Below are 10,166 nucleotides of genomic sequence, written 5' to 3'. Positions count from 1 at the left end.
GGTTTCGGCTCCCGGCACCCTGGGCGGATGCCCAGAGACTCCGCCTTCCCAGGAGGCCCTGCGACGGGGAGCGAAGATGGCGGCGGAGGCTGCAGCCCGACAGCCCTAAAGCAGCAGTTATGGAGCCTCCCCCGGTGCCGGGGCCGGAGCGGCTCTTTGATTCGCACCGGTAAGAGCCCCGGCGGGAAGAGACCAGTTCCCGCGTCCGCTTGGCCTTCTGCGCGCGATCACCCCGCCTCTCGCCCGCAGGCTCCCGGGTGACGGCTTCCTACTCTTCGCGCTGCTGCTCTACGCTCCAGTAGGGTTCTGCCTTCTCGTCCTGCGCCTCTTTCTTGGGATCCACGTCTTCCTGGTCAGCTGCGCGCTACCGGACAGCGTTCTTCGCAGGTTCCGACCCGGGCGCTAGAGGAGGGTCAGGGCTGGACCCGGCCCGAGGCCGCGCAGTCACCGCTGCCTGCATCCCTAGGTTCGTGGTGCGGACCATGTGTGCAGTGCTGGGACTCGTGGCCCGGCAGGAGGACTCTGGACTCCGGGATCACCGCGTCAGGGTCCTCATTTCCAACCACGTGACACCTTTCGACCACAACATAGTCAATCTGCTCACCAGCTGTAGCACCGTGAGTTGGGGACGAAGTCGAGAGCGCCGCGGGGTGGTTCCCGGGGCACAGCTCAAGGCTCCCTTCTCCACGTCCAGGTTTCCTCTGGGGACTCAAGATACCGACCCTTACCCCAGACCCCGCCTTTCTACAACATATGTCAATTTTTCTCCCTTCACAACATTCTTTTCTTCTTTCTCTCCTCCCCCATCCCAGCCTCTACTCAATAGTCCCCCCAGCTTCGTGTGCTGGTCTCGGGGCTTCATGGAGATGGATGGGCGGGAGGAGTTGGTGGAGTCACTCAAGAGATTCTGTGCTTCCACGAGGCTTCCCCCTACCCCTCTGCTGCTGTTCCCCGAAGAAGAGGCCACCAATGGCCGGGAGGGGCTCCTGCGCTTCAGGTGGGTGAGCACAGGTATCTGTCTCCAAACTGGGTAGGTGGTCAGGCTTGGGGGCCCTTGGGTTTTCACAGCCTTTTTCCACCCTGCTCCTTCCATTCCTAGCTCATGACCTTTTTAGTTCTTTTCCTTGAATCCCTATATTCCCCACTTTTCTACGGTCCAGTTTGACAGTGTTCTGTTTAAAGTCAGGTATGAGCTGCTGACTAGGCTGGCTGAAATCCCATACTCTCTCTTCCCCTTTCTAGTTCCTGGCCATTTTCTATCCAGGATGTGGTACAGCCTCTTACCCTGCGAGTCCAGAGACCCCTAGTCTCTGTGGTGAGTGTGTGCTGGACAGAGAATCTCTGGGCTTGGAGGGGACATTTCCCAGTCCTGGCCCTGACTTAGACCTCACTCATGCCCTCCCTTCAGACGGTGTCAGATGCCTCCTGGGTCTCAGAACTGCTGTGGTCACTTTTCGTCCCTTTCACGATGTATCACGTAAGGTATTAACTGTCCTCACTTTTTGGTGGCTGGGAGAAACTCACCTCAAGGTCAAGGAAGTAGCTGTCTCTGCCCTGTCCATTTGCAGATCTTTTAATGTCAAGTTCCCACCACAGAGGCAATATGAAGTATTTAGTATCTCCCCACTGTCACCACAACTGTTCCAAGAAAAGAGGTATCAGAGTGGAGAGAGGGTACCCCCAACATGGTCCTGGATTGTTTTTGCAGGTGGCTCCGTCCTGTTCATCGCCAGCTGGGGGAAGGGAATGAGGAGTTTGCCCTCCGTGTACAACAGGTGACAGGGGACCCATGCAGGATGGAGGCGGGGGTCTTCCCTCAGGGGGAAGGAGACGAAGGCTTGAGAACCTTCCAATCTTCCAATTCTCCCTAGTTGGTGGCCAAAGAATTGGGCCAGACAGGGACACGACTCACTCCAGCAGACAAAGCAGAGCACATGAAGCGACAGAGACACCCCAGGTTGCGTCCCCAGTCAGGTGTGTAGTCCCTGTACACAAAGCTTCAGAGCCATTTTTTCAGCCTGTCGTGGTTTCCTCCCTGTTCCTGTACTAGACAGCCTCTTCTTCCACCTAGTTCTCCACTCACCATATTTCGGATTTCTTTTTTGCAGCCCAGTCTTCTTTCCCTCCCTCCCCCGGCCCTTCTCCTGATGTGCAGCTGGCAGCTCTGGCTCAGAGAGTCAAGGAGGTTTTACCCCACGTGCCACTGGGCGTCATCCAGAGAGACCTGGGTATGGGGAAGGGTGGCCTCACGCAAGGAGACAGGCACAGGGAAGAAAAGTGGGTGGTGAAGGGAGAAGGTGAACAAAGAAACAGACTCTCCTCTCCTCTCCTCTCTTCCCTTCTCCCCAGCCAGGACTGGCTGTGTAGACTTGACCATCACTAATTTGCTTGAGGGGGCCGTAGCTTTCATGCCTGAAGACGTCACTGAGGAGACCCAGTCCCTTCCCACAGCCTCCACCCCCAAGGTGAGACCCCAGAAATGGTCAGGTCCAAGACTTGGGGTGGGATGGGGCAGTCTGCACGTTCTCTGTCCCTGACATCTCTTTTTTTGATCCTGAGACCCTAGCATAGTGCCTCTCTTGCAAAGTAGGCATTCGATGGGTGTTTAATGATGACTTCGCAAGCCCTCTGACATTGTGATCACCTCAGTTCCCCAGCTCTGGCCCAGCGACCCCTCAGCCCACAGCCCTAACATTTGCCAAGTCCTCCTGGGCCCGGCAGGAGAGTCTACAAGAGCGCAAGCAGGCGCTGTATGAGTACGCGAGAAGGTGAGGGGTTTGGAGAATGATGGGTAGAAAGGGACAGGTTGGAGAAGGGAGCTCTTCGTGGAGATAATACAGCAAAGCCCGTTCAATGTCTTCTCCTTATGTCCTACAGGAGATTCACAGAGAGACAGGCCCAGGAGGCTGACTGAGTACAGGATGGCACCCAGAGCCGCAGGACGGAGACTGGGGGCAGCCCTCACCCAACTCACAACAGGCCGGATGGGTGGGTGGTAAAAAGGGAGGCATGGGGCTCCCCCCAATATCACATTAAATTCAGGGTTTTCATTCAAGGTCTCTGCTGCCTCTCTGGGTCTCAAAAGCCCCCTAGCAGTTTCCTTTTCCCCTGGTTGTGGGGCTCAGGGATCAGGGCCTCCTTGTGGATTTGTGGGATTGGTCAGAATGGAACTGTCTGCAGTCACCTCCTCATGCCAAGAGATGAGCAATATGGAAGGTGTAACTGAACTGAAGACCCAGCAGCAACTGGATCCTAGCTAGGGTGTTCAGCCAAGGTATGTGAAGAAACAGCTGCAAAACTACAAGTCCCAGGATGCCTTTCGGTAATGAGTACAGTCCACAGAGTTCACACGTGTTGGGTGTGGTGGCTGGAGCCTATAACCCGGAGCAAATGGCCCCACCCCCAAACCAGTCTATAGAGTTTGTGTTTGAGCCAAGCCCCAGGGTGGAACCGGAATTTACCTTTGTACTTGACACTGGTCAGGGTTAGTGGTGACTGGCTCGGTGGGTCTGGAACTGGCTGCCATCCTGACAACATCTCAGAGCTGCAAGCAGGTTTGAATCCAGGATTCTTGTGGCCCTGCCCCTGGATTCCTGCCCCCGCTCCTCCTCTTAATCTTTATTCTTTTCCCCTGGAAACCTTCCCACAGGTTACCAGGTCTCATACAAATTCTGCTGCCCCTGAGGGCCCCTGTGTCAGTCACAGGATTTTTACTACCTGACTACAGGGTAATAGTCCGCTTTTGATAGTCCCTTACTTGGAGACTCAACTACTGTTTCCCGGCAGACAAGAAATACTGGGAAGAAGGGACCCCAGGGCATTATCACCTGAGGGTACAGGTTAGGGATTGGGAAGATGGTGTCAGTCACCAAATATGAAGCCTTGATGGCGGCCCTGCCTTCTATAGGTCCTGCTGGATAGCCACCATGGCCTCTCAGCTTCTCGGGCTGGAAGAAGAGTCTGGCCCAAACCCTGGGGAGTCTGAACTGGCTGTGAACCCCTTTGACGGGCTCCCCTTCTCTTCCCGCTACTACGAGCTGCTTGAGCAGCGCAGAGCTTTGCCTATCTGGGCTGCTCGCTTTATCTTCTTGGAGCAGTTGGAGAGTAGCCCCAGTGGAGTGGTGCTGGTGTCTGGAGAGCCTGGCTCTGGCAAGAGCACCCAGGTGGGGAGAGATTCTGGGAGTGAACAAAGGGAGGGGCTGGGGAACTGGCTCTTCCCTGGACGAGTTGGGGGGGGGAGGGGTGCTCCATGAAGTAATAGGAAATGTGGGCAAAGGGAGATTGGTTAGGCTGGCCCCAGGGTAGCTGGTGAAGGACCAGGAGACTCCCCAAATAGAGATTAAATTGGCTGCAGCTTCCCCTATGTCTCACTGACTGGTTTTCCTTCCTTACCCCTACCCCAGATCCCACAGTGGTGTGCAGAGTTTGCACTGGCCAGGGGGTTCCGGAAGGGCTGGGTAACTGTGACTCAGCCCTACCCTCTGGCAGCCCTGAGCTTGGCCCTGAGAGTTGCTGATGAGATGGACTTGACCCTGGGTCATGAGGTTGGATACAGCATCCCCCAGGAGGACTGCTCTGGGCCTGACACCCTGCTCAGGTGTGGTCTCCTGCAGGCCTGACCCAAATCTAACTCCCCTCACTGGGTAGAAATAAGCCCAGTCTTCTGACATCTCACCATACCCTCCCTCAGCCCAGCTCACTCTTTAAATTAGGAATACTGAAACTGCTGAATTAAGCCCTTTAACCCCAGCTGGGGACATTCAGACGTTCAGCCTCCCCACCCCCATCACAAAAAGTCTCACTCTCCTAACTGCAGTACAGCTTGTGGACAGTGTCATCAGTGGGGTTGTGGGTCCATGGGCTCAGAAGTCAGTCACAGGGTCTTTTACTGAACTTCACTATTAAAATCTAAGCCCTGGGGAGAATTCTGGACTTCTGGGGCTGGGCAGTGTCCACACGGACTCCTCTGCCCACTGCCAATGTCAACAGGTTCTGCTGGGACAGGCTGCTCCTGCAGGAGTTGGCCTCCACCCGGGGCACTGGAGTCTGGGGCGTGCTGGTGCTGGATGAGGCTCAGGAGCGGTCAGTGGCCTCAGATCTGCTCCAGGGGCTTCTGCGAGATGCCAGGCTTGGAAACCTTCCAGGGGACCCCAGACTGGTTGTAGTTACTGACCCAGCCCTTGAACCTAAGCTCCAAGCTTTCTGGGGCAACCCTCCCATTGTGCACGTGCCCAGAGAGCCTGGCAGGTGTCCCACTCCCGTCTACAGGGACACTGTCCCTACTGACCGAGTGGAAGCTGCCTGCCAAGCTGTGCTTGAATTGTGTCGGAAGGAGGCTCCGGGAGATGTGCTAGTGTACCTGCCCAGTGAGGAGGTAAAAAATGGGATGCAAAAGGAGGTATTCCGGGGGGAATTGGAGCGATGCTTGGTAGGGACATTGGAGTTGTGGTATTTACTCTCCTTAGGGGTCCTGAGGAAAAACTCCAGGTTTTCATGGTAAAGAGGTCTACCAATCTGTTTTTGATTCCATACAATACAGAGGTTTGTGGTTCAACGAACTCCTGAAATTATAGCACCCCGACTATGAGTATGTGCATTTTTTCAGAGTGAAGGGCCATAGCTTTCGTCAGGTTTTCAAAGGGGTCTGTGACCCCAAAAGGTGAGAACTGCTAATGCCCCACCCGTCTCCCCAGGAAATTTCCCTGTGCTGTGAGTCATTGTCCAGGGAGGTGGGGCCCTTGGTTCCCCAAGGGCCCCCACTACGGGTGCTGCCCCTTCACCCAGGCCGTGGACAAGCTGTGCAGGCGGTGTACCAGGACACAGACTTGGGTGCCCGGAAGGTGGTAGTCACTCACTGGCTGGCTGACTTCTCCTTCTCCCTCCCTTCCATCCGACATGTCATTGACTCAGGACTGGAGCTTCGAAGTGTGAGTGAAAGAGAAATGAAGGGATATGGGGGCTAAAGACAGAAATAGCCCACTCTCGGTGGGGAGGGTATAGCTCAAATGGTAGAGTGCATGCTTAGCATGCAGAAGGTCTTAGGTTTGATCCCCAGCAAATCGATCCATTTTAAAAAATAATAAATAAATCTAATCACCCCACCACTACCCCTCCAAAAAAAGAAATAGCCCACTCTCATGTCTTGTCCTTGGTTGTGGGGCGGTGGCAGGTTTACAATCCTCAGATCCGAGCAGAATCTCAAGTGTTGAGACCAATCAGCAAGTGTCAGGCAGAGGCAAGACGACTGCGGGCAGGAGGGGTCCCACCAGGTAAGAGCCTTTGCCCTCAGTGAGATCCAACATGACAAGAGTCTCCAGCACGTGAGCCCTGAGGAATCTACAGTGGTCTTCTTCCCCAGGTCTTTCTCCCCTCAGGATCCTGTCTCTGCCTGTATCCTAAGTCCTTCCTAGAACTAGAGGCTCCCCCACTGCCCCAACCCAGGGTGTGTGAGGAGAATCTGAGCCCCCTGGTCTTACTACTCAAGAGGAGACAGATTGCAGAGCCAGGGGAGTGTCACTTCCTGGACCGGCCTGGTGAGCAGTCCTCCTGCCCAAGTCCTACTGTCCGACCACCAGGCTCTGAGAACCCCTGCCCTGTAAGCCTTGTGCCATCCCCAGCTCCAGAGGCGCTGATGCAGGCCTTGGAAGACTTAGACTATCTGGCAGCACTGGATGATGATGGGGACCTGTCAGACCTGGGAGTCATCCTGTCAGAGTTCCCTCTGGCCCCTGAGCTTGCCAAAGCCCTGCTGGCCTCGTGCGAATTCGACTGTGTGGACGAGATGCTCACCCTGGCTGCCATGCTCACTGGTAAAATCACTTCTCTCTCTGACTCTTATGGCCACTTCAGCCCTTCCGTTTGGTGTTCTTGTGCCCCTGAAGCTCGCCCATTCCCCCATGCTCCAGCTGTACCCTGTGTAAAGAACGAGGCTTCATCATTTAGCCCTCTCCTGTCTCTCTGTTGGGTCTTGTCCCTTAACATGCTTAAATATCTTCTACTTGTTATTACTAAAACTTTACAGCCCTCTTCCTCAACCCTGTACTCAGCTGTACAGAATACTCTCTATCCTGTTCAATCCAGGGTATTCCTGGCCCACTGCATTCCAGCGTCAGGCCCACCACAACCCTGACGCAGCCTTCTGCTCGCCAGTGACCTCCTAGAGACCTAATCCAGTGAATGCTTGTGAGCCCTTATTCGTGACTTTCTTTTGACACTTGAGAATGCCCACCGCTCTCATCTTGAAACTGCCCCCTCGCTTAGCTTCTGTGACCCGCCCCTCGTGGTTTACATCCTACCTCTCTGTCCGTTCCCTCATATCTTGCTTGAGCTGCTCTTCCTCTGCTTTGTCCTCTGCTCGTTCACTGTAAGTTGGACTTCAGGATTCTATCCTTGCCCCTTTCATCTTCTCACTCCCCGAACTCTAAGCAAGTTCGTTCACACCCACGGTCTGAACTGGCACACCACCATCCTCCTGAATCTTAGACTTACCCACCTGACTCCTGAGGGATGTTTCCTCGGAATGGTCCACAGGGCTTCAATGCTCCCCATCACGGCTCAGGTGGATTCCCTTTGTGGCCTAACTAGTCATGTGAACTTTTTCCAAACACGTGGACTCTCTTACTTAAAAAACTCTTCTTTACCAGCTATTCTTTACCTTTCAAGCAGAATGTAAACTCATTTGTACATCACATCCGGTCTCTCTTAACCTGGCCCATACCTACCTCTCCGGCTTTACCTCCTGCCACCCTACCACACCCACTGTTCCCCCCACTCATAATCCTAGGTGCTTGCAGTTCTCAAAATATGCCATCCCCATAGTCTAGAATACTCCTCCCGCCCCTTTTCCACTGCACTGATTTCTACTCAAAGTTCAAACATTGGCCCCCACACCTACTGAGTTTATCAAGTTTGCTTATTTGGTGGTCTCTCCCACCAGACTCTGTGCTTCTTGAGAGCAGAGACTTTTACACTGATTCATCTTCAATGCCTAATGAAGGGCATAGTGTCTAGAAGTCGTTTGAATAAAGTTCCCAAAGTGACAGTCCTATCTTTTCAGTATACCGCTATCCTTTCTCATTCTCCAAAACAAACTTCCTCTCTTCTGCCTCCAGCTGCCCCTGGGTTTACTCGTCCTCCCGTCTGCGCAGAAGAAGCTGCCCTGCGTCGGGCCTTAGAACACGTGGATGGTGATCACAGCTCTCTGATCCAGGTGTATGAAGCCTTTATACAGAGTGAGTGGCCCACTCAGCATCCTCTTACAGAATCCCAGATTTGCCAGAGGGATGCGGTGTGCAACCAGCTGACAGATCTCTGTTCTGAAGAAGAGAAGGCCCTTCAGCCAAGGGTTGGGTTCTCTTGGGGGATTCAAGGACTTTAGGTGCAGATGGTCCCTTTCCTCTCCTAGGTGGAGCAGACAAGGCTTGGTGCCAGGCTCGGGGTCTAAATTGGGCAGCATTGTGCCAAGCCCGTAAACTTCGGGGAGAACTCCTAGAACTCATGCAACGGATTGAACTTCCCTTATCCCAGCCAGCCTTTGGCTCTGAGCAGAATCGCAGAGACCTCCAGAAAGCACTGGTGTCGGGATGCTTCCTTAAGGTTAGGGGAAGGAGTTGGGGTGAGGGTCATACAAGGAGCAGAAGGTAGAGGGAGCAAAGATTGGTATGTGTCACGTCTGAAATTGGGGTCCAGGTGACCATTCAAAGGATTCTTTAGAACCAGGAGAAACTTCTCCTTTGAGGAATGCGTGGCTGTGGAAATGCCATACTGTATGGCCGTAAGGTAGGGCTATGACAGTCTGCTAATTCTCATCACCCTTGCTAATTCTTTCTCAACCCCCTTTTCTTTCTTCTACTGACCCTTCACTCTCACTTATTCCTTCAATATCTTTGCCTTTCTATGAGGTGGCCCGAGACACAGATGGGACTGGAAATTACCTGCTCCTGACCCATAAGCATGTGGCCCAGCTCTCCCCAAACTGCTGCTACAGAAGCCGCAGGGCTCCCGCCAGACCGCCACCATGGGTGCTTTACCATAATTTCTCCATTTCCAAAGACAACTGCCTCTCCATTGTTTCTGAGATTCAACCACAAATGTGAGTTCCCTGACACCACACCCCAAACAACACTGCCCATTCCTCTTCCTGGGGTCAAAATTACAGCTGGGGAGTTAGAGAGCCTTACAAAGAGAAAGGGATCTTACTGTTTGTAGTAACATATGATTTGAGGAGACAGGGTTTGTAGAAGGGGCAGTGAGAAATTTAACAACCTGCATTATAAGAGAAGATACAGAAAAATCATCTAATGATGACTCTCTCTGTCAGGCTGGTGGAATTGGCCCCTCCATACTTCCTGAGTAACTTGCCCCCTAGTGAGAGCAGAGACCTCCTGAACCAGCTGAGGGAAGAAATGGCAGATTCTTCAACAGGGCATGAATCTTCCTCCACCCAAGAACTTGGAGATGCCTGTGTCCTGCAGTGACCTGTCTACGGAGTGAAGCTGAGTTCATCTCATCACACTAGATCCTCCCTTAGGCTAGTACCTAGGCAGCCAGTCAGATTTAAAAGCCCAGAGTTAAGGGTCAGATGTAAATACTGGAACCTGAGTCCCAAGAAATGGTAGGCCAGGAGTAGAGAGAATTGGGTAAGCCACAGTCTGTACAGGGTCCTTAGCCTTCTTCTATTTATTTGAGAGGAACTGATATGCCTCCATATCCCCAACTTATGCCAAACCCATCCTATGCTCCCTTTTGGTCTATAAAAGTTCTTTTTCTATGGTGCCCAACTTGAGTTTGGTTTTGCAGCAGCATTTATAATATCTATGAGTTAGAGATGACACAGTACAAAAGACTTAGGGTCAACTGCAACAGGGATGTCCTCTTGCCTGGTTCCCATCTCTGGTCAAGCCTTTGTGCTATGACTGACCTAGCTGTCATTAACATGGAACATGAGTAGTTTGACTACAGTTGGCCTCTGACCCTGCCTAAAGCTCACTCCCCTCTATCATACTGCTCTTGCCTCCAGGGGAAGCAGACAAAATCTTCCCTCTTGTCTTCATACAACTTCAGTCCTTCTCCTTCCTAAACCTCAGGGCTATGGCAACTATACCCAACCTCTCAACTTTCCAACAACAGGCTTCCCGGCAGCGCCTGGCCCACCGACCAGCTCAAGT

At 53.2% G+C, this 10,166-nt stretch overlaps 2 protein-coding genes across 7 annotated transcripts; both read left to right on the top strand.

The window, feature by feature from the left end:
- The first annotated feature begins 10 nt into the window (after positions 1-10).
- Positions 11-3,055, top strand: AUP1 (AUP1 lipid droplet regulating VLDL assembly factor). Of its 4 annotated transcripts, XM_010966571.3 has the most exons (12): positions 11-169; positions 250-387; positions 467-617; positions 813-997; positions 1,243-1,315; positions 1,409-1,482; positions 1,709-1,775; positions 1,872-1,974; positions 2,109-2,228; positions 2,350-2,465; positions 2,650-2,768; positions 2,878-3,055. In XM_010966571.3, the coding sequence occupies exons 1-12, from the start codon at positions 120-122 to the stop codon at positions 2,912-2,914; spliced, it is 1,233 nt and encodes a 410-aa protein (XP_010964873.1). In that variant the 5' UTR covers positions 11-119; the 3' UTR covers positions 2,915-3,055. The 4 variants fall into 4 exon arrangements, with proteins under 4 accessions (XP_010964873.1, XP_010964871.1, XP_045359971.1 ...); XM_010966569.3 differs by having other exon boundaries at positions 467-997; XM_045504015.2 differs by lacking the exon at positions 2,878-3,055 and having other exon boundaries at positions 2,591-2,727.
- An 82-nt stretch (positions 3,056-3,137) lies between these two features.
- Positions 3,138-9,779, top strand: DQX1 (DEAQ-box RNA dependent ATPase 1). Of its 3 annotated transcripts, XM_074341395.1 has the most exons (12): positions 3,210-3,554; positions 3,908-4,163; positions 4,404-4,597; positions 4,990-5,374; positions 5,694-5,927; positions 6,170-6,269; positions 6,375-6,533; positions 6,618-6,809; positions 8,112-8,231; positions 8,405-8,595; positions 8,901-9,091; positions 9,320-9,779. In XM_074341395.1, exons 2-12 carry the CDS (start codon positions 3,927-3,929, stop codon positions 9,474-9,476), a joined length of 2,160 nt encoding a protein of 719 aa, XP_074197496.1. In that variant the 5' UTR covers positions 3,210-3,554; positions 3,908-3,926; the 3' UTR covers positions 9,477-9,779. The 3 variants fall into 3 exon arrangements, with proteins under 3 accessions (XP_045359970.2, XP_074197496.1, XP_074197495.1); XM_045504014.2 differs by having other exon boundaries at positions 3,138-3,274; positions 6,375-6,809; XM_074341394.1 differs by having other exon boundaries at positions 6,375-6,809.
- The last annotated feature ends 387 nt before the right edge of the window (positions 9,780-10,166 follow it).

This window comes from Camelus bactrianus, chromosome 15, assembly GCF_048773025.1.
Source record: "Camelus bactrianus isolate YW-2024 breed Bactrian camel chromosome 15, ASM4877302v1, whole genome shotgun sequence".
NCBI lineage: Eukaryota > Metazoa > Chordata > Mammalia > Artiodactyla > Camelidae > Camelus > Camelus bactrianus.
Note: the sequence above shows the minus strand (reverse complement) of the source record. Positions and strands in the feature narration are given on the sequence as shown.

Bases quoted from the DNA above. Each gene is read 5' to 3' on its own strand.
- AUP1 (XM_010966569.3), top strand. From the start codon at position 120: ATGGAGCCTCCCCCGGTGCCGGGGCCGGAGCGGCTCTTTGATTCGCAC. The intron at 1,316-1,408 runs GTGAGTGTGTGC...CCCTCCCTTCAG, and splicing joins AGAGACCCCTAGTCTCTGTG to ACGGTGTCAGATGCCTCCTG. The intron at 1,776-1,871 runs GTGACAGGGGAC...AATTCTCCCTAG, and splicing joins TTGCCCTCCGTGTACAACAG to TTGGTGGCCAAAGAATTGGG.
- DQX1 (XM_045504014.2), top strand. From the start codon at position 3,927: ATGGCCTCTCAGCTTCTCGGGCTGGAAGAAGAGTCTGGCCCAAACCCT. The intron at 5,928-6,169 runs GTGAGTGAAAGA...GGGCGGTGGCAG, and splicing joins CAGGACTGGAGCTTCGAAGT to GTTTACAATCCTCAGATCCG. The intron at 9,092-9,319 runs GTGAGTTCCCTG...TCTCTCTGTCAG, and splicing joins TCTGAGATTCAACCACAAAT to GCTGGTGGAATTGGCCCCTC.